This window comes from Petromyzon marinus, chromosome 23, assembly GCF_048934315.1.
Source record: "Petromyzon marinus isolate PM22_M1 ecotype Great Lakes invasive population chromosome 23, UKy_Petmar_22M1.pri1.0, whole genome shotgun sequence".
Lineage (NCBI taxonomy): Eukaryota > Metazoa > Chordata > Hyperoartia > Petromyzontiformes > Petromyzontidae > Petromyzon > Petromyzon marinus.
Window position 1 is genome coordinate 2609618 of NC_133689.1, and position 23739 is coordinate 2633356.

The window sequence follows — 23739 nt, forward strand, 5'->3', positions numbered from 1 at the left end:
GACACGGGTGAGGGGTGGACACGGGTGAGGGGTGGACACGGGTGAGGGGTGGACACGGGGTTCATCGCGAGCATCATCGCCGCTCGCACATTTGGCAAAGGTTGCACGTGACGCGCTCTCTCCCGCACGCTCTCTCCCGCGCTCTCTCCCGCGCTCTCTCCCGCACGCTCTCTCCCGCACGCTCTCTCCCGCACGCTCTCTCCCACGCTCTCTCCCGCACGCTCTCTCCCGCACTCTCTCTCCCGCACGCTCTCCCACTCTCTCTCGCACGCTCTCTCCCACGCTCTCTCCCGCGCTCTCTCCCGCGCTCTCTCCCGCACGCTCTCCCACTCTCTCTCCCACGCTCTCTCCCACGCTCTCTCCTGCACGCTCTCTCCCGCACGCTCTCTCCCACGCTCTCTCCCGCGCTCTCTCCCGCGCTCTCTCCCGCACGCTCTCTCCCGCACGCTCTCCCACTCTCTCTCGCACGCTCTCTCCCACGCTCTCTCCCACGCTCTCTCCCGCGCTCTCTCCCGCACGCTCTCCCACTCTCTCTCCCACGCTCTCTCCCACGCTCTCTCCCGCACGCTCTCTCCCACGCTCTCTCCCACGCTCTCTCCCACGCTCTCTCCCGCACGCTCTCTCCCACGCTCTCTCCCGCACGCTCTCTCCCGCACGCTCTCCCACTCTCTCTCCCGCACGCTCTCTCCCGCGCTCTCTCCCACGCTCTCTCCCACGTTCTCTCCCGCGCTCTCTCCCGCACGCTCTCCCACTCTCTCTCCCACGCTCTCTCCCACGCTCTCTCCCGCACGCTCTCCCGCACGCTCTCCCACTCTCTCTCCCGCGCTCTCTCCCACACGCTCTCCCACACGCTCTCTCCCACTCTCTCTCCCACTCTCTCTCCCACGCTCTCTCCCGCACTCTCTCCCGCACTCTCTCCCGCGCTCTCTCCCACGCTCTCTCCCGCGCTCTCTCCCACGCTCTCTCTCGCGCTCTCTCCCGCACTCTCTCCCACGCTCTCTCTCCCGCACGCTTTCCCACGCTCTCTCCCGCGCTCCCTTCCACGCTCTCCCACGCTCTCTCCCACGCTCTCTCCCACGCTCTCTCCCACGCTCTCTCCCACGCTCTCTCCCACGCTCTCTCCCACGCTCTCTCCCACGCTCTCTCACACGCTCTCTCCCACGCTCTCTCCCACACTCTCTCCCGCACGCTCTCTCCCACGCTCTCTCTCCCACGGTCTCAGTATGGCAATGAAATTCAAGGGGAGACTAAATTAACCGTGCTAAACCGCGGCCAGGCAGCGGTTTCAGAACACTTTCAGAACACGCGGCAGGCGCCGATCGCGAGCGTTTGTTGTGAGCGATGGGCGGGGGAATTTGATGACTCCACCCGCCACCACCAACATAATCATGAGCCATGGTTAATCCACTGCTGGATGAAGGCTTCACCTAGGCCGTTGACAATGACGATGATTTCACGTCGAAGAAATTAGTCGAAATTCGTTTTGAGTTCATCGATGTGAGCGAGCGCCCTCCTTCAACCGTGATGATCGGGCGTGCGGGGGGCGGGGGGCAACTAAACACAAAAAAATGGGTGGGCAATTACGTCCACTGTGAAGCCGACAGCGCACGTCTTCATGGTTAATACGATCGCAGTATTTACCGGGGCATACCGTCAGGTTCGAACCGCCAACCTCTGCACAGAGAGGGAGCAGGCGCGGTCGTTTCGCGATTGCTCCGCAACTGATACCACCGCCACGGCGCTCCAATAACGAGGGGTCAAAGGGGACCCTGCCCACAATGCCATTGGCCAGCTGTGGGAAAGCACCTCCCTCGCCTGCCCATCTAATGTAATCAAATAGGGCCAATAAAAGTCTCCCGTGACTATCCACGTCAAGGAAATACGGTTGACTTTAGAAAAGTAAGAAAGTGGAAGTGGGCCGGTGGCTGGGAGGTCAGAGCGCCGAGCCAGCGCTGTTGAGGTCCCGGGTTCGATGCCGGGTCTCAGCCGCCACAAATGCGCTCACGGCCAGGCTGGTCGCCATGGTCGAGTTGGTGGTCTCAGGTCAATCGCCAATTACTTATGCAGAGACTCGCAGGCTGGCAGAGAAACCACCCGCAGACTCACGTGGAGAGTCCGCGGACTTACGTAGAGGGAGACACGCAGACTCGGACAAACGGCCACGGAATGTGCACCCCACGTCGTGCATCGAGGTGGGCTTATCAAAATCACCACCTGAAGAATTGTTCAGGAGCTACACCGCACGATCCGTCAAAATCTCGGGCATGGGGCGACGGGGGAGCGATGGGGAGCAAGGGGGAGGGGGGCGGGGGGGGGAGTCGCAACGTCCGCAAGTTTCCCAAGGGATTCTTTGCGTCATGGAACACCGCCGATGGCGAACGGAGAATCAGACCGGGGGAGCACGGGGCGGAGGCGGGCGGGCACTCAGCGGAGCGCGCACTACCACGTGCCGCCGACTGCCCGACTCGGTGCGTTCCGGTCAAACAGTCGGCCGGCCACCTGCGCTGCCGATCCGGCGAGTAAACATCGCAGCGCCGCGCTGCTCGCCGCGAAACCTCCGCTTGGGCCGGCGGCAGCAGCAGCAGCAGCGCGTTTAAACTTTCCCAGCGCCCGGCGGCGTCCGGTTGTGACGGGAGGGCGGCCCGCCCGCTCGCCCCCCCCCCGGCTCGGCTTCCACCGCTGCAGCAGCCTCCGGACGACGTGACCCTCTCCGGCCCTGCACGTTTTTGCGGGCGGGCGCCGTGCGTCGTTCGGCGTCGAAGATTTCCCAAGCCACGCCATCGAACGTGGAGCGAGATCGACGCGCAAATGCCGGTGCGCAGTCAAAGGTCGCAGAGGGCCGTACACAGCACGCCGTCAATGCCACGGCTCTCCGCGATTTCTTTCGGTCGGAACGAGAGCCCTCTCGCTCGCCCCGCGACGGACGGACCGACTTTGCGGAGTTTCCCTTGGCGGGCATCAGCCGAGCCGCATCGGAAAAAAACCCCTCGGAACAGAGAAGCGAGCGAGAGTCGGGGGGGCCCGAAGATCCCGAAAGAGGGGCCTCACGCCCCCCCCCCCCCCGCGTCGCGCGCGTGCCCGGCACGCAAGAAGAAACTGCGTAAAAAAAACAAACGGCAGGAACAGCTTCACACAGCAGCAGCAGCATCAGCAGCAACAGCAGCAGCATCAGCAGCAACAGCATCAGCAGCAGCAACAGCAGCCTCACACAGCTGGACGACAGCCGCGGCGAAGGCTCCGGCTTCCATTTCTGCCGTGCAATGTTGGTTTAGTGGATGCGCAGGGAAGAGAGGGGGGTTGTTTTCTGCTTCCAACATTGCAAAATAAAGTGAAAAACGGTCAAAGGATTTCTGTTTCGTTTCTTTCCCTGCCGCTAAGCCCCCCCCCCCACCCCCCCCACCCCCCACCCCGAGGTGGAAAACGCTGGGAGCCAAACAACACGAACCAAGTGGTGGTGGGAACCCCCACCACCACTTGGTTGCCGGACGAACACGTCGTTATGATATCAGGGCACTCGTCGCCACAAACGAACCGCAGCACCACACCTTGCTGATCTCGCCAAGGAGCAGGAATCACGGGAACTCTGGTGGTCATCATCGCGGCAGCAGCGGATTTTGGCTGCTCACCATCGAACAAAGGCGACGCTTTCGGGTGCGCTTCTGCGGTCGTCTGGAACGCTCTTCCTTCCGATATTAGGAAGCCACTGGAGCTGTGCACTTTTAAATCGTCTACATTGACTATCTCATTTTTTGAGAACGGCTTTTTGTGTTTTAGTTTGTTGTCCTTCCCCCCGCCCCCGCTTCCCCCCCGGCACCTCCGATTAGCACAGTTGGCTATGTACGGCGCGAAAGAAGTTTAACACGCTCGCACACACAAAAACGTACGGCCGAAGCGACCCTCTGCCTTGCGTCACGCACGCGACGCTCCCCCCCCCCCGCACCACCACGGTGGAACTTCACGCTTCGTGACGATGACCACCACCCGATTCCCCGATTGGCTGCCCGTCACTCGACGCTCTTCGAGCGCGCGGAGCGATCCCCGTTCCCTTGGCGACGCAGCGTGGTGGTGGTGGTGGTGGTGCTTGTTGCTCCCCCGACGGTCAAGAGGACGACAATCACTCCGAGCGGTACCGACTGAGACGCCGAGACGACTGTGCACGGCCGCACCGTGGCACGCACGTAGCCCTGTAGGCCTACACCACGTCCCACACATCGTCACCACGACCATCATCGGCGGCGGCAGCGGCAGACGCAGCAGCTGTGATCTATCCACTGCTGGGACGAAGGAATCTCCGAGCCTCGCTTAATTTATATTTTTTAATGACCCAATTGATAGAGGGGGGGGAACGGTGGTGCAGCGGTTAGCGCACTGCGCCATGGACCCGGTTGACTGAAGTACGATTCCTGGCCACGGCCAACATCAGTGGGGAGTAACAATAACCGCTCCCCCCCCACCCGCCTCCCCCAAAGTCCCAAACACGTCGGGGGGCCAGCAACAAACAGCACTGTTGTACTCGATAAGAGTGTAACGCGCTTCTTGAATTGAGCGAGGTTATTGTTGCTGTCGGAGCTTGGGGGGGTGGGAGAGCAAATTCCATCAAAGTGACGCAGTGGGACAGACGAAGCAGAGAGAGAAGTGTGGTAACAAGTGGCAAGTATGGTCAAGCATACTTGACCATACGTCCCACCCCCACAACCGACACAGAATTAATTTACTTTTATTTATCGAGGTGGCCTGCGCCGACAAAATAAACTCCTGGGGTCTCACGGCAAAAAACCTCTCTCCCGTCCAGCGAGGGCGACGTGGGGAGATGGTGGGCGAGGGGTGGGGGGGTGGGGGCATGGGGGGGGTGCGCTGGGCCATTTCACTTTTTTGTTTTGTTCAGACCAGACTGACCGGGTCGGAATCCGGGACAATGACTCTGTGGTTTCACGAGTGGCGTTGGGAGGCGGAGGTGGGAGGAGAGGGGAGGAGGTGGCGGGTGGGGTGATCGGTAGTGCCGATCCACCCGCTGTGCCGCGGTGGCTATGAGATGTTAACTACCTCGCCTGGTATACAGGAGGTTGTGGGTTCCATCCCGACCCTGACGCCTGCTGCTGTATATTTGGAGTTTGCGTGTCTCTCTCTCTCGCTCTCCGTGGTCGTGTGGATTTTTCCCCGGGTCCTCCGGTTTTTAGCACCCATATTTAAGAATCAAAGTCACGCGTTTAGGGTATTTGGTTGTTATAACTTTCCACCTGATGGTGATGATAAGCCCACCTCGTTGAGCCATCATTTACGATAAGCCAGGGTCGCTTCTGAAAAAGAGCCACAGCTCAGTGGGGCTTTACCTGGTAAAATAAAAGTAGCTTCTTATAAAAAAAAATAGTTGTAGTACCACATCGCCGCACCAAAAGTCGTCAAACCGACATTCAAAAACTCACTGTGGGTCCCAAGAGAAGACCCTTTTTTAAAGTCGCCGCAGGCGCCACACGGCTAGGGTGGAAAATGTTCACCCGATGATGCCACAGCGTTTTGTCGCGGTTGCTGCTGTTGTAGGTGCCCCCGATGCGCGTTTTCGGGCCGTGCCTCGTGTCGCCGGGAACGACGTCCGACGTCCGACGTTCCGCCCCACCGTGGGGAAACTTGTCCAGGTACTCGATTCGGCTCCTCAAGAAGCTCCCGGCACGTGGGGGGGGGGGGGGGGGGGGGCGGAGGGCCCAAACGCCGGACGTCGTGCCGAACAACGTGTCGCACAAAGTGAACCGATAACATGACCACCTAATACACACCTGGAATCGTGATGTCCTGAGACATTTACCCAGTCTTACCCATCGTGAACTGGTACACGGATCCTTAATGATGCATGCCTGGAATCGCTTCTAAATCTGTGTCTCGGAAAAAAAATCGCGAGATTTGTCGCTTTGACTTGCGTCGCACGGGAAGACGCACGGAGTGGCCGGATGATCTGGCGACGAAATCGACGAGTGGGCAGCGCAGTGCCCCCCCCGCCCCCCCCCCCCACAGGGGGAGATTGGGAAGATCATCGTACGGTAAAAATAAACTCAACTATTTTTTGTTATTTTACCAGCTAAGGCTCACTGAGCTACACTATAGCTCTTTTTCAGAAGCGACCTTGCAACCAAAAAATAATAGCTCAACGAAGTGGCCTCGAGTCGTGCGGAAATTTACGGCATCCAAATATTTGTTGATTTTTAAACGTGGAGGGAAAAAACCGGAGGGCCGGGAGAGAAAGTCCACACAGTCCCTCGTCACAAAACGTCGCGGGGTCAACCACTCAGAGTCGGTGTGCACCGTCTCGTACCTTGCTGCGTCTGTTTGTTCAAGACCTGCGCCGTGAGAACAGGAACGGAGTCGAGCGGTGAGCGACGATCATCGCGATGCGTGTTCCATCATCGCGATGCGTGTTCCATCATCGCGGTGCGTGTTCCATCATCGCGGTGCGTGTTCCATCATCGCGATGCGTGTTCCGTCATCGCGATGCGTGTTCCGTCATCGCGGTGCGTGTTCCATCATCACAATGTGTGTTCCATCATCGCGATGTGTGTTCCATCATCGCGATGCGTGTTCCATCATCGCGATGCGTGTTCCATCATCGCGATGCGTGTTCCATCATCGCGATGCGTGTTCCATCATCACGATGCGTGTTACATCATCACGATGCGTGTTCCATCATCGCGATGCGTGTTCCGTCATCACGATGCGTGTTCGGTAGACCACAACTCCTTTAGCCGGGGCGTTTCGGGGAGGGGCGCTTTACACGCGGTCATCTCCCCCCCACCACCATCCCCTCCCCCCGCCCCCCCAGAGATTTGGCAATGAGTTAACTAACGTCCACTTAATATTAATCTCACTTCTGGGATCCCCACCCATGGCTGCGAGGATAGAACAAGAGTGGACAGGATGTGAGCGGTGGCACCAGGCCGTTCCCTGTGCCGGCACGGCCCCAGTTTCCACTGCTCATGGAAACAACGCAATCCCTCAACACAAACCTCCCTCTCTCTCTTCAGCTCCTAAACATCTTCCCCCGCCTCCCCCCCCCGCGACCGCACGGGGCCCCATGGGTGACGTGGTACATCGAGCACAGGTGGCTCTTCACCACCTGTGGATGAGAGAATTCCTGAGATGTCATCACCTTTTATTGATTTGCGATTTAAGTGGGGAGTAGAGGTAGGAGGGGGGGGCAGTGAGCAGTGGTTAGCGCGGTGGTGAGCCCGGCGATCCAAGTTTGATTGACATCAGTGGTGAACGATATCTTAATATTTTGGTGACTGGGCTGGAACACAAACTCGCTATTGCTTGAGATCCTATTTCATCACAATCCAGCCGATGTCACTCCATGGCTTTCAATGTAAGCCGTTTGGTTCCGATGTAAATATCTGGGTCTCGATGTAGTTCTCTGGGGTCTCTTTGCCTCTTCATTAGTAACCAGAACTAACTACTAAACTACGTTTTATTTTATCTTACCAGTTAAGGCCCACCGAACTATATAGATCTTTTTCAGAAGTGATCTGGCCAAAACATTATCGCTCAACGAAGTGGCTTATCACGTGCAAAAGTATTGCAGCCAAATACTCGAAAACATTCGAATCCAGGACTGAAGAACTGGTAAACCATGCTGCTATCAACTTGGCTGTCTGCCTCTGCGCAAATAATTAAGAATAACATTGATGCTTGAGCCCAACGCGGAAGAATCGATGATTTTCTCTGCATATGCGCTTCACATAACAGGTTCACGTGACACCTCCAGCCACTAGAGGCCGCTGCTTTCACTACAGCGTGATTAACACTCAATAAGGGCACACAAGTGACGTCATACATCTCTCCCCCTATTTAAGGAACGAAACAGGAGGATTTCTCCACAAATCTGGCTGTTGCCTGATGAAGCCGGTTGTGATTGCTGGCAAAACGTCGTACACAGATTTACTCTCCAACACACAACCGGTGTGCTGTACTAGTAACGAATTGGCACGTTCTGTTTACGTGACAAACCTTACTAATTGGCTGTGTCGGGTGGTGGCGGGTTTAATGACACTTTTATATAATTACGCGATCTAACCCAAAAAAACCCTTTATTACAGATGAAATTGGTCGCAAAAACCTACGTGTTAAAATAATAACAATAGTCTACTTCTGAATGGATTTGTGATTCCGACTCCTGCCTCTGAATTTAATTACAAAGTAATAACCTACACGTTTGCGATCATGGGATCCTGCCCCCATAATGCCGCCTTGCGTGGTCACGTGACCTCACTACACCGCGTGATGGTTACTAAGAGAGAACTTGACCAGGGACCAGGGTGAGTCTCGTTTGCGAGGGTGACCTGTGTCATAGAAACCACAAAATCAAAACAAAAGAACAGTAAGGAAGTGAATATGAAGCAGAGCAGCTTTGTGTTAGGGACTCCCCCTCCCCATCAAAAGGTATGAAAAAAATTGCAACTATTTTTGTCCTATGTTTTTTTTATTTATCCAGGTGAGGCCCCACTGAGCTACGCAGGTCTCTTTTTTTCAGAAGTCACCTGGCCATCACAAATGACAGCTCAACAAAGTGGCTTATCATCATCATCATCACGAAATACCAAAGACTCTAAACGCACGGTGATGGCGATTCTAAACGTGAAGGGAAAAACCAGAGGACCTGGAGAAAAATCCACGTGACCACGAGGGAGGGGGTGGTGGAGGGGGGGAGACGCAAACTCCAAATATACAGACACCCCCACGGTCTGGATTGAAACCCACACGCGATCTCCTGCATACCAGGCGAGGCAGATAACATCTCACCACCACCTGCACCATCAGCAGGACGACGAGACGACGACTGTACAAGTACAGTGTAATACCCGTTTCGTCATTGTTAGGGCTCATCAGTGCAGCACAGTCTACCGCGTGTTTGAGACCAAAAGGAGCGGTCGACACGTTGGCCAGATTCGTTTAAGGCAGCTGCAGCAGCATCATCAGCATGAGGACAATTAAACGCCGAGTTTCATCGTGATTGAGCATCATCAGTGCAGCACTGTGGAGCCATCATCACTGCTTCCCCGTGGTTGGCGTGACCTCAGGGGGACCACAGGAGGAGGGCCGGAGTCTCCCCGGGATTTGCGCCTCCGGCGGGGTCTCTTTGGCAGGGCTGCGGAGGCAGGGTGATTGTTGTCGTGTTTGCCCCGAGAATAAAGCACGCATGCCAGCAGCAACTGGAGCACCTCCCCCCTCCCCTCCTCCTCCTCCTCCTCACAAGTCTTTGTGCGTAAAAAAAAGTAAAGAATCTAGGAAATAATTAAGCTGTTAGATAATTAGTCACTAATTTTGTAAGCACTGCCATGTAATCTGCCACCACAGATTGCCCGCATGATATGGCATTTTGAAGGAAGCGCGTGGCTTCTAAAACACTACGTACAAACATCGTCACCATCCTTGCCGACGATATCAACATTATCACCATCATCATTGCATTATCATTCGCAGAAGCTGTATAATTAATCATCACTGCAACCACAAACATCGTCATTCGTCAACACCGTCATCAGCATGAACAATGGCTCCGTCGTCATCAGCACCTCCTCCACCATCGTCAGCCAACAACCTCATCACATTACCACTGCCCTCAACTTTTACACCATCTTCACTGCCAGTTACTTCATCAGCAGCAGCAGCATTAGTTACCACCATCATCGCCACCAGCACCACAACTACCATTACCATTCTAATAATTATCACCATCATCATCACCGCCACCACAAAAAAAACACCATTCTCATGATCACTACCATCATCATCACCGCCACCACTCGCACTCTCATCGTCACCACCACCATCATCATCACCACCACCAGCCTTGTACTTCAAAGTCGCTTCATGTAAACGCGTAGGAAAACCAACACGGGCGCAAAGCGCATTTATTATTTTTACAAGTTCACTGGCTGGCTGGCTGGCAGGCGTGCAAGTGTACAGATTGCGTTTACACAACTTTTAAGTGCGCTGTACGTGGCAGTTGTGCCCAAAAGTGCAAAAATATACAGTACAGTGCGGTTATGCATGTTGTCAAGTTTCAACAAACTCTCTCTCTCTCTAAGGTTTTATTTTAGTTGAAATGGTTTGTTGGTTGGGGGGGGGGGGGTGCAGAGTTTGATGCGATGGTTCACTCTCACGGCGCCACAAACCTGGCGACACACAAGTTTGATTCCTGGTCACGGCTAAAGCCAGCAGCGGCGACGATTGCGAGGGATCATTCGACCTGGTTTTCACCTTTGGATCTCACCAAACTAAATTGATCAAACACAGACGGTGTCGGTAGGCCATTATCTAGCAGTGGCTTGACCAACAGTTGTCAATTATTAGTATTGTTAATTATTACTCAATGTTTAATCCTCACCCTGCTCACTCTTAAAGGAAACAAAAAAAAAGTCTAAGATAACAAACGTCTTGCTGCTCAAGTTGACCATCCGAGGCATTAAGAGCCCCTGCGCAGAAGCCAGCTGTGAAAATTCCACATTCACGTTGCCGGGGGTGGCGAGTCCATCCAGCAATGTGGTAAAAAAATATGGATCTCGGTTTCAACGCGGCGTTAACAACGTTAGTCACGGGCAGAAATAAATTAATGCGATGAGTCGAACTGATAATGTTTACTCTCAGAGCCGGTATTTACCCAAATTTGATAAAGATGGAAATCTTTGTAGAGTCGTGGAGGACCGGGTGGCACTCCGGCAGAGGCCTCATTAAGACCGTGTGACTCGGCCTGCGGGTCTCGACGTGACCCTAGGGATCTTCTCAATGCAAGTCACTGGCCATCAGGGTGAGAGCCATACCAATGTACGCGTGTATGTTGAACGTCTTTCACAGCGCACGTAGCCAACCGTGCTAATCGGAGGTGCAGGGGAAGGACAATAAACTAAACACAAAAAGCAGTTCTATAGGCAGTATTTTAAACTGAAATATTATATATTGTATTGTCCAGGAGAGCCACAGTGAACCGTATAACTCTTTTTTCGGGAGGGTCCTGCAACTGGGTAATTATTTTAAGATGTTTTCAGCCACTCTACAATGAGTCATTATTATACAAGTGGGAGGAGATGAGAGGAAACCACGTGTCACGCAGCTGAAGGAAAAAAACCCACGAGTGTAAGGTGGAAACGCTCTATCCCCATACAAATGGAAACAGATGGCGATCAGCCCACTTGTTGTACTGCCTTCTGCTCCTTGAGACCCTGGTTTAATCATGGGGGAGGCTGAAATCACGATTTCAACCCAGGATCTCAGCTGAAGTCAGCTCAGGGTGCCAGGTGGTGAAACGTTAACTTCCTTGCCTGGTATACACGTGGTCGTGGGTTCGATCCTGACGCCTGCTGCTGTTATATATTTGGATGTCTGTTTTCTTCAGGTGACAAACCTTACTAATTGGCTGTGACGGGTTTAACGACACATTTATATGTACGCAATCTAACCTAAAAAAAACACTCTTACGGATATTGATCGCGGAAGCCTGCTACGTGTTACCCTGCATATTTGGAGTTTGCGTTGTTTCTCTTCCCGTGGTTGTGTGGATTTTTTCCTCCAGGGTCCTCCGGTTTTCCCCTCCACATTAAGCATCGAGATCGCGCGTTTACGAGTATTTGGCTGCTATACATATCCACGTGATGATAGGCCACTTGATGATAGGCCACGTGATGATAGGCCACGTGATGATAGGCCACTTCGATGAGCTATCATTTGAATGGCCAGGCCGCTTCTGAAAGAGAGCTACACAGCGCAGTGGGGGGGGGGGGGGGGTGTGGGGGGGGGGTGTGGGGGGGGCCTTGCCACCTGAGCCATCTGGGCCTCTCGGTGAAAGTTCGTTTCTGAAACGGTGTCTAAAAAAAGCCCCAATCCCAACAAAAACTATTCTTGAGACGCATTCTATTCAAATCAAGTAACAAATAGGGCTTCCACCCGACGCCCATGGTCATTTGAATATGCTCGCATTCCTATTGACCGCAGGCGCACCGTGAATGTGAACAGAACGGCAAGCGAATAACAACAACACGTACCACCGTTGTTGTGGTAGTTCGTAGTCGCATTGATTCACAGCCCTTGGGTCAACCCACTGTTGACCGAGGGTGTCGCCTGACCATACTTCACCACAACGGTCAGTGAAAGTTCTTGGGGAGGTATGCGGTGGGTGGTGTGGGGGTGGGGGGGCATGGCCTCGGTATGGACTTCGCACGCGCCACTTAGGTTAGCCGTGGCCGGGAATCGAACTCGGGTGGGAGGGTTCACCCCCCCCCCCCCCCCCGCGCAGTAGATTTGAACGCGCGCGGCGTTGTTAATAAGTAGCACGTCCCCCCCCCCCCCCGTTCGTCAGAGTAACAGCGACCAGCTTACACAGGAGGCTTACGAACCAACACAAAGACAAATGTCCACCGTGTAGCCGTCACAGACTGTTGGGGGCAAGTACTGTGAGCGAGTAGCAGCGCCAATGATGGCCGGCACTGTGGTGCACGAGGGGGTTGGTGGCCAGCACCACGCCCGGCCGCCTTTGTCTCCCCAGTGGCGATGCTTACACACCGCAGCAGGTACTCATTTGAAGCTGACTACCTGGGGGAGGCCAAGGGCCTGTGCAGATAATCGTCGCCGGTATTGGCCGTGAGCGGGAATCGAACTCGGCCCGCCAGGTTCGTGGCGCAGCGTAGCGCTAAGCACGACATCACCGCTCCCCACAACACAATCACACGACACACATGCGCAGCCGTGTTACCGATCCACTGCTGGATGAAGGCCTCCTCCACACACACGTATGGTCGCGAGGGTTATTTGACCATACTTCACCGTGCCGGTCAGTGCGGGTTAGCGAAAGCGCGGAGCACAGCCGTAGAAGCATAGAAGGTACAGGACAACAAGTTAAAATTTGCTGCGCTGTCCACAGTATAGCCCCGCAAAGTCCGATACAGCACAGTATTGTGACAACCTGTTTGTGATTGGCAGTCCACCATTCTAAGTGCTATCCAGGCTCACATTCTGGTTGAGCTTCTAACATCTAATGAGCTGGGATGAATTCCAGGTGATTTGGTCATTAAGCAAAACAAATCTATGACGCCACGGCGGCGAGATGTTAGCGCCCTCGCGCCTGGCATGCAGAAGGTCGTGGATTCGATCCAGACCCTGACGCCTGCTGTATACTAGGAGCTGAGTATGCCTGCTGTATACTTGGAGTTTGCATGTTTCTCATTTGTGGCAAGGTCGCTTCTGAAAAATAATTACATAATTCAGTGGCCCTTACCTGGTGAAATAAAAACAGGTTATATTTGATACGGGAATGGAATATTGACTCTTAACTTAATGGAATCAGGGTCACGTGTGGCGCGAATGTTACGTTTGTAAAGGTGAATATTCTTATGAGTAGGATTCGTGCAAAGTGGGTTGTGTTGTCAGTGGTCGATGTATGGCGAGTGTCAGATATACTGCTGTGATCGGGTTTAATGTTAGAACTAGTAACTATTATGGCGGTGGCAGAGATGCGTGGCCTCAATCTGCACCTAGCCTGGCACAAGCGCCGTTGTAACGTCACTGTAGGTTGGGGGTGAATGGCAGTTGTTGGTGGTGATGAATGTGGTGATAGGAGTGGCGATGAAGATGATCGTGGGGATGAAGATGATCGTGGCGATGAAGATGATCGTGGTGATGAAGATGATCGTGGCGATGAAGATGATCGTGGCGATGAAGATGACCGTGGCGATGAAGATGATCGTGGCGATGAAGATGATCGTGGCGATGAAGATGATCGTGGCGATGAAGATGATCGTGGCGGTGAAGATGATCGTGGTGATGAAGAAACGGGATACTTACGATGGCGACGGTGGTGATCATGGCAATAATGAAAATTACGATGTGGATGTTGGCAATAGGATGGGGGTGGCCATGACATTCATGGTAGTGGCAATAAGTACGATATTATTGTTATTGCGAGTAACAGTTCCTGTCACATCTGTGCAGGTTAGTCAGGGCTGATCTTTAACGTCAGTCGGGAGGGTTGATGATGTTAGCGACGTCACTATTATTGGCGCTAATATTACCACTCCACACAGGGCTACAGCCTGTGACCACGTGTTTGAAACTGGGTTAGAGGTACGGGCAGGATTTGAGTCGATGATGACGTTGATGTGAATGATTAAGTTGATGTGAATGATGAAGTTGATGTGAATGATGATGATAATGGTGATGATGGAATTAGGTTAAAGGTGAGAAACATTTATTAGGTTGTGGAATTTCCTACCGTCGGATATTCGTTTAACAGAGAATGTGGATACCTTTAAGTCACATCTGCAAACTACATCTTAAGCCAGTTAATTATATTTGGCTTCTGTGTCTCTCTTGGCCTTATCCTTACTCTTACAAGGCGCCTTGAGACATTGGTGGAACGCGCCTTTCATGTAAATAACAAAAATGACATTGATGGTGATGACGGTGAAACGAGGCTTGCCCATGGCCACGTAAATAATCTCTTGTTGTTGTAACAGCTCTCTCGCTGGTTCAGCAGTTGCACCGCTGGATTTTTTTTTTCCCCGCCTGAGGACGACCGCTTGTGTTGCGATCGAAACGTCGTGATATATTACTTTCTGTTTAATTTCTCTACCTACGTGACTTTACCGAAAGAACCAAAGAGTCCGAGGCTTAAGAGGTAGCGGCCATGCGGCTGCGAGTATCTTGGTAACGGCGTTGGATGGCGGCATCGGGGTGAAGGCAGCGAGGTAAGGAAGGCCACGCGTTTCGAGTGCCGCCGAGCGTCACATTCCAACCCTCATTTTCGCACAGACTTCTAAACACATTCCTCTCTCGCCCTGCCTCCCTCTCTCTCTCGGGGTGCGTGAGGCCGCCACAGCAGCAGCAGCAGGAGGAGGAGGCGGCGGCGGCTTCTATAGACGAGAGCACAACGCGGCCGGCGCGGGGCCATTGTGCCCCTGGCGCCTGCGGCAGCCGAGGGCTTTTTTGTGCGAGAGAAGAGGAGGGGAGGGGGGAGGGGGAGAGGGGGGGGCGGAGGGGTGGCGGGTCGCGCTCCTTTTTTCCCCCGAACAAGAATTTGTGGCGTTTTTTCTCTCCTCGCTCTTCTCAACTACCTCCTCCCTCCCCTCTCATCCCACCCCTCTCACCCCCACCCGACTCTACCCCCCACCCTCCACCAACCAACCAACACTGCCTCCATTCAACTCCATTTGCCGACTCTTGCAAGTGTGTACGGAGTGATGATTTGCGGTGATTATGAGGTAGTGATGATGATGATCATAGTTGTGGTGATGACAGAGTGAAGTGGAATATGATGATGACAGTGAAGGTAGTGATGATGAGGATTGATGATGGTGGTGGTGATGGTGGTGGTGGTAATGATGGTGGTGATGGTGGTGGTAATGATGGTGGTGGTGATAATGATGGTGGTGGTGATGGTGGTGGTGGTGATGGTGGTGGTGATGGTGGTGGTAATGATGGTGGTGATGGTAATGTTGGCGGTGGTGGTGGTAATGATGGTGGTGGTAATGATGGTGGTGGTGATGGTAATGTTGGTGGTGGTGGTAATGATGGTGGTGGTAATGATGGTGGTGGTGATGGTAATGTTGGTGGTGGTGGTAATGATGGTGGTGGTGATGGTGGTGATGGTGGTGGTGGTAATGATGGTGGTGGTAATGATGGTGGTAATGATGGCGGTGGTAATTATGGTGGTGATAGTGGTGGTGGTGGTGGTAATGATGGTGATGGTGGTGGTAATGATGGTGGTGATGGTAATGTTGGTGGTGGTGATGGTGGTGGTAATGATGGTGGTGGTAATGATGGTGGTGGTAATGATGGTGGTGGTGATGATGAGAGGTGATTGTGAAAATTCATGATTCTGTCTTGAAAGTGCTGATAATAGCGATGGTGATGATAGTCGTGATTGTGGCGAAGCTGGTGGTGGATGCCGATACGTATGCATGTTGCGGTGACGATGATGACGATGGTGATGCTGATTTATAACCATGATGACAGCGATTGTTCGTCGCTCTGATATGGATGTTGCTAGAGATGGATCTGCATATGATGATGATGCACGTTATGCTCTAGCTGCAGAGCTATATATATAGAACAATTGCCAAAAAAACCCTTCTAAATCCGAAATTGAAATCCCAGTAATGTAACAACAGCTGCCACCTTTCTATAAATGTGTAAACTATTCGCGCCGCTCCTTCGTGACCACATGAGACGCACACAATGTTGATGATGCCAACAAGTCCACCTCTGCTGCCTTTCACAACACAAGCATGCAAACTTTAGGCCAACGTTCGGCCAAATTTGGCCCATACTTTGTCGACACTGCCGGTGAATGAAGGCTTCGCCGCATCACCACGCTGGTCAGTGCGGGTTGATGGTAAGACCAGTTCAGATATTGCTCGCCACTGACGTGAGCCGTGGCCGGGAGGAGGGAATCGAACTCGGGATCCGCCAGGTTCACTGCGCAGTACAGCGCGCTAACCACTGGCCCACCGCTCCATTCTCGATCTCATGTTGTGAATACAAAACAGATATGTCACACTAACTAACGTAAGGCCAATTTGTCTCGCTGACTCAAGACAAACACGCAGAGTGTGTTTAAATCAAGTTTGGGGTGATGGTAGTTGTAGTGATGACAGTAAAGTTGATTATGATGATGAGCGCCAGTGACGGCAGTGGTGATGAAGATTGATGGTGGTAATGATGAGGATAATCATAGGGGCGATTGTGGGAATTCGTATGATTTTGTCTTGAAAGTGGCGATCATGGTGATGATGGTATCGTGAAGCTGGCGATTATGGTAGTAGTAGTGGTGGTGATTGTGGCGAAGCTGCTGGTGATGCTGATGAGGTTTCGCACTTTTTGGTGATCATCAGCAGTCACACATGCTTATTAACAACACTGAACAAATGCCGCTGGCTTGGCAGCTTGTTACTGCTCTGAGCAATACCGTCCACAGCGTCAGCGCAATGCAACTCAAGACAACACCGTGGAGACATACTTGAGAAACACACACACCATCACACACCCCATCACACACCCCATCACACACCCCATCACACACACCATCACCATCACACACACACACATCAATCACACACACCATCACACACCACCACCATCACACACACCATCACCATCACACACACACACATCAATCACACACACCATCACACACCACCACCATTACACACCATCACACACACCATCACACACCACCACCATCACACACACACCATCACACACACTACCATCACACACACCATTACCATCACACCACCACCACACACATCATCACACACACACCATGACCACACAGGTGTGACATATACACACACACCATGACCACACATTTGTGACACACACACCATGACCACACAGGTGTGACACACACACTATGATCACACAGGTGTGACGACACACACACACACACACCATGACCACACAGGTGTGACATATACACACACCATGACCACACATTTGTGACACACACACACTATGATCACACAGGTGTGACACACACACACACCATGACCACACAGGTGTGACACACACACACCATGACCACACAGGTGTGACACACACACACCATAACCACACAGGTTTGACACACACACACCATGACCACACAGGTGTGACACACACACACCATGACCACACAGGTGTGACACACACACACACCATGACCACACAGTGACACACACACACACCATGACCACACAGGTGTGACACACACACACCATAACCACACAGGTTTGACACACACACACCATGACCACAGGTGTGACACACACACACCATGACCACACAGGTGTGACACACACACACACACCATGACCACAGGTGTGACACACACACACACCATGACCACACAGTGACACACACACACACAGTGACACACACACCATGACCACACAGGTGTGACACACACACACCATGACCACACAGGTGTGACACACACACACACCATGACCACACAGTGACACACACACACCATGACCACAGGTGTGACACACACACACACCATGACCACACAGTGACACACACACACACAGTGACACACATACCATGACCACATAGGTGTGACACACACACACCATGACCACACAGGTGACACACACACACCATAACCACACAGGTTTGACACACACACACCATGACCACAGGTGTGACACACACACACACACCATGACCACACGTGTGACACACACACCATGACCACAGGTGTGACACACACACACCATGACCACAGGTGTGACACACACACACACCATGACCACACAGTGACACACACACACACAGTGACACACACACCATGACCACACAGTGACACACACACACACAGTGACACACACACCATGACCACACAGGTGTGACACACACACACCATGACCACACAGGTGTGACACACACACCATAACCACACAGGTTTGACACACACACACCATGACCACAGGTGTGACACACACACACACACCATGACCACACGTGTGACACACACACCATGACCACAGGTGTGACACACACACACCATGACCACACAGGTGTGACACACACACACACCATGACCACAGTGACACACACACCATGACCACACAGGTGTGACACACACACAGGTGTGACACACACACACCATGACCACACAGGTGTGACACACACACACTTACCGACTGGAAGAAGAGAGAGAAGGCGACAATAGCGAGAATCAATCGACGTGAAGATGGTGAAGTCCTCATGGCTGCTGCTGCTTCCACGCTACGACGAAGTCTTCCTGCTGCCGCCGATGATGATGTCGATGATGATGTCGATGATCAAGTACGAGGAGGAGAGGTCCGTACGGACGATGTCTACTCAAGTCGAGACTCGTGGAGGCGCGCGAATTTCCCCACAACTCTCTCCTCTCTTCTCGCTGGCGACTTGAGGCCAAATGCTGCTGCTGATGATGATGATTCTATCGCTGCTGCTGCTGCTGATGATGATTCTATCGCTGCTGCTGCTGCGGCTGCGGCTGATGATGATGTTGCTGCTGCTGCTTCGATCGCTCGTGTTGGATCCGGTTCTACCAGATCCGGGTGTTGGGTGCTTCCTGCTGCTGCTGCTCAAGAGAAAGACTGCGAAAGAAAGAAAGAAAATAATTAAACAACTTTCCCCCACCCCACTCCACCAACTCGGCGCGACACAGAAATAAGTTGCTCAGCAGCGCCCCGAGTCGCCTAGAGGCAGCGTCTCCCCCCCCCCGCCCCACTACTACTCCCTGCCGACTCAATGCACAAGACCCCGTGGGTTCGCGATCTTCCACCGCAGCGGGTCGCGGTTGAACCCTTGAAACTGCGATCCGCTGCGCAAAGCCGTGGACAGCGGGAGACGCGGGCGATGGCTGATGGCGCGCATAATGGGAAATTAGAAATACATCAACACGTGTCCTGTAGGCGGTGGTGCGACTCTGCGGTCATCCAGAACAGAGGCCGTAACAACGTCGGAACGATGCCAATGCCACGATGCACAACTACGAAGGAGACATCGCGACGACGATGATGCTGATGATGATGATGCTGATGATGCACCACTCCGCTACTCGTGACGCGGTGGTCTGCTGGCTTGCTAACCGTCTCAATGTGACATTGTAGTCTTTGCTCTGCGTCGACATCATCAGCCGCCGTACGGCACAGAAGAAGACAGAGAAGAGTCACCCTCCCTGCCACTCGGCACGGTCAAGCAGCAGCAGAAACAGCCTCCGCCATCAAATCTCCAACCCCACATTGCCTCCCATCGCTCTGAGCCTCTCTGTTGACGCGGTGATAAAGAAGGGCCATTGCCCGAAACGTCGCCTGTTGCGTATATTTCATTTTTTTAATTTTAAAGCCACGGTGTTTTATTGACGAATGCTTTGAGATTTGTTGTTAATTGTACTGAAGTTGTGCGTCACTGACAACGCAGCAGCAGTCACCGATATTGACGCAGTTTAGTTCGGGTGTCAAGTTGAGTTTGTTTGAGGTTGAGAACTCCAGAGACCAGGATATCATCGAGTCTCAATTGCCAGGGGTGGCCTGGGTCACTAAATTGACATTTGAACGTCTGTGGAAAAAAGAGCTTTATAGCTCATCGGATTCCTCCGGTGTAAAAAAACGTATTCTGATTCTGATACAAACAAATAATGTAACGTAGGGCAGTGAAGCAATACTTTATCGTCGTGATAATCGTCTATACAATCGATTACCCTCGCGATTATCGCTTCGATTACTCGACTTAAGCGATCAACCAGAGAATTATGATCATCATTATCAGCCATGGTCAATCTACTCCTGGGTGAATGCCTCTGTAGGTCGCCTCGACGTCTGACACTCCTGCGATGTGCCGATCAACGGGGCCACCCACTGCGCGAGCGGAATTCATCGCTCCATCTCCTCCACAGCTGATTCCTCTCGAGCCCGTTCCGTTCCATGGCTTCGACTCCTTCACCAGCCTTCACCACGAGCCATCATCATCAGCCCTTCTCTTCATCACAACGTCCCCCACTCAAATCGAACTTCTCACATCTGTAAACCAGCGCACGTTATCCAATCGGCGTTCCTCTTTAACGCTATATTGTAATTCTCAACCTACAATAAAGACGGTAACTGTTAAACAAGTTTCTGTCTGAATCATTATTTGGAAAACAAATATTTACAATCCACTGATGGATCAACGCCCCCCCCCCCAACCGCCATGTAGATCATGGTTGGTTTGTTTGACCATATTTCACCACCCTGGCCGGTGTAGATTTGTGAAGTGGTGTAGATACTAACTCGCTACTGCCGTGGCGCAGAATCGAACTCAGACGGCCGACTTCACGGGCTGCGGAGTACGCCATCTGTACCTGATGACAGTGTTCACATTTGTTCAGAGTACACGGAGTAAGCGCGCCCTTGACTCACAGAAGAGATGGAGAGATATCGGCTCGTACACACGTGCTGAATGGAGTGTTCCAACCGCAGTAGATTTCCCTGATTGTCCTCCAACCCGAGTTCGAGTCCGACACCCGGCCACCGTCAGTGACGAATATCTGAACCGGTGCCCGGCCTTCCTTCCCATGGGGTCGACTCAGCCTTAAATGATGACTGTACCCGAATGGTGCGGTGTTGTTAAAGAAAAACATCAGCACTGTGGAGACAAAGGCGGCCCGGCCGTTGCGCTGCCCACCCACCCCCTCGTGTGCCACCGTTTACCTGCACGCCCTTCACAGGTGGCCGCTTACTCGCTGACAGCACTTGCCCCAACAGTTCGTTAAGGCTACACGGTGGTGGTGGTGGGGGGGGCTTCTTTGTCTTTGTTATAGTGAGACGAGGCGAAGGCGCCTGCATCCGGCAGTGGAAGTTGTGGAACGCCGCCGCACAGGAATCTCTAAACGTGTGCAGGAAAGCGTCATGACATCTTGGGGGATTCATGATTTCTTTGATTGTTCCTGTAACGCGATGGGGTTTATTGTGCGTTTTTTTATGACTACGCGAATGACATTGTAATTACACTTCATTGCTTTTATTACGACTTCTTTATGCACGTCTCTTGTGTGTTTATATTACTAGCAAAAATCTGATGCCATCAAACTGGTATATACTCTGAAACGGCTTCCGATCAGTTATTAAACGATAATAGTCCCGAGTCAGAAGCAAGGACCTTCAAAGATACGATCATAAATACCGAATAGCATTCATTTAAAACGCCGCTCCAGAAAGTAAGACGCACCCAACACTTGTGCACGGTGTCAATAAAGTTATACAAACGTGTTCTCACACACACACACAGCTACCGGATTATAAGACGCACCTCAAAACGTCTGTTTAAAAATCCAGGGGCTAAAGTGCCTCTTGTAATTCCGGGGAATGCGTCACAGTAATACGTAAATAAATTGCAGCCAATCTCAATCCACTGCTGGACGAAGGTCTCGCCGCCCCGTGTCGGTCACTGTGAGTGTTTGACCACACTTCATCCGATGATGCGAGCCGCGAATTGGGTGCTCGAAATCGAACCGAGGCCGGGTATAGATCGCGCGGCGCGCTAACCGCAGCGCCACCGCTCCGCACCAACAAAGGTTGTCCTATTCGCTTCGTGTGTGGCTCGATCTGAAAGCTGTAATGACCATTCCTCTGTTAACATGCACACAGGCACGCGCATGCGGGGCGTTCATACATTTAAAGTTCAATTGTTAATGCAATCGCCAGGATATATCAGCAGATTTAATGTTGGGAGCAAATGTGTAATTTGTTACGATGCACTTGCGCGCGTATGTTAATCATTAACATGGCTGTAGCTCAGGAGAGCCGCGTTCCCATTTGTCACATTCCATCGAGTGTAGGGCTATGTCTCTCTCTCTCTCTGTGTGTCTCGGTGTCTGGGTCTGTGCGCGTGTGCGTGTGTACGTCTCTGTGTCTGTCCCCTGTACGTGTCTGGTGGTGTGTGTGGTAGTGTGTGTGTGGTGGTGTGTGTGTGTGTGGTGTGTGTGTGTGTGGTGTGTGTGTGTGGTGGTGTGTGTGTGGTGGTGTGTGTGTGGTGGTCTGTGTGTGGTGGTGTGTGTGTGGTGGTGTGTGTGTGGTGGTGTGTGTGTGGTGTGTGTGTGGTGGTGTGTGTCTGTGTGGTGGTGTAGTGGATAGCGCTCTGCGCTACGAACCCGGCGACCCGAGTTCGATTCCCGCTCACGGCCAACACCAGTAGTGACGATTATCTGGACCGGTCCTGGGCCTCCCCTAGGTCGACTCAGCCTCAAATTAGTACCTGGTGCGGTTTGTAAACGTCGCAACCGGGGAAACAAAGGTGGTCGGGCGTGGTGCCGGTCACCTACCCGCGAGCGTGCTATGCCGGCCTTCATAGGTGCTCGCGGACAGCACTTGCCCAAACAGTATAAGCCTCTAGGGGGATCTTTGTCGCGCTGTGTCTCTCTGTAATTGTCACTCTCAGTGTCTGCCTGTGTATACCTCTCCGTGTCTCTCCATATGCGTGTGTCTCTATCTCTCTCCGTTATGTATGCATGCAATACGTTATTTGGACTTAAAAATCTCTGAGCCAACAGCCGTGTGAACGTCCAGCGAGACAGACCACACGCGCTATAACATGTGCAGCATAGCAGCGTATACGAAACACCTGTCCCAAAATACGACGTCTCTATTCATAGCCGCGGCGTCGTGAGCACGTGCTGCACCTATAGAGGAATGTCCGATTGCCTTTGGGGCCAGCGTGCAACGTGTCGCTTGGGCCCGCTCAGCTCACACAAGCACGGTTGTGTGAGCTGAGCAAGCGGCTCTTCTTCTCGACCCTGGGGTGCAAGATGCCCCTTCTGGGGGGACGCGAGACGTGGGCAGATTTTGTTGTTGTCGATGGTTAATAATCGTAAGTTCAGTTTATTTAGGTCAGTTTATTTTCAGTTTATTTTGGTATGGCCCTGTGAGCCATTCGGCTCTTGAATCGGGTGCAACCACAACAAACAAAAACATGAACAAGAAAAACATCTTAAAGTGACTATGTGACTGTGCAAACAGAAAATCCATGGAAAAAAAAACAGCAAAAATATTCCTGAAAAAAGCACCGTACACCAACGATGTGTGCAAAAAAATCCCAGTGGGATGCAAGTCCAACAACAACCACAAAAACATAGATTAAGGCCATCAGTCTAACCTACTTCGTCTCATTAAGCCCCTGTGTATTTATTAACATTGTACATTGTTTTTGTAGCGATTGAGAACCCGAGGGGTGCACGGCTTCAGTCAAGGTGAAGAACCG

General features: G+C 52.6%; 1 protein-coding gene across 3 annotated transcripts in view; it reads right to left on the reverse strand.

The window, feature by feature from the left end:
- LOC116945172 (syndecan-2-B-like) overlaps nt 1-19145 on the reverse strand; it is a 39247-nt gene extending 20102 nt beyond the window's left edge. For all 3 annotated transcript variants that reach the window (XR_012942621.1, XM_032959386.2, XM_032959385.2), the window contains exon 1: nt 18657-19145. Coding sequence is in view for 2 of the 3 variants with exons in the window: in XM_032959386.2 (XP_032815277.1) it covers nt 18657-18725 (69 nt within the window). In the remaining variant the exon portion in view is untranslated. The remainder of the gene's footprint in view (nt 1-18656) is intronic.
- Nucleotides 19146-23739: the final 4594 nt, after the last annotated feature.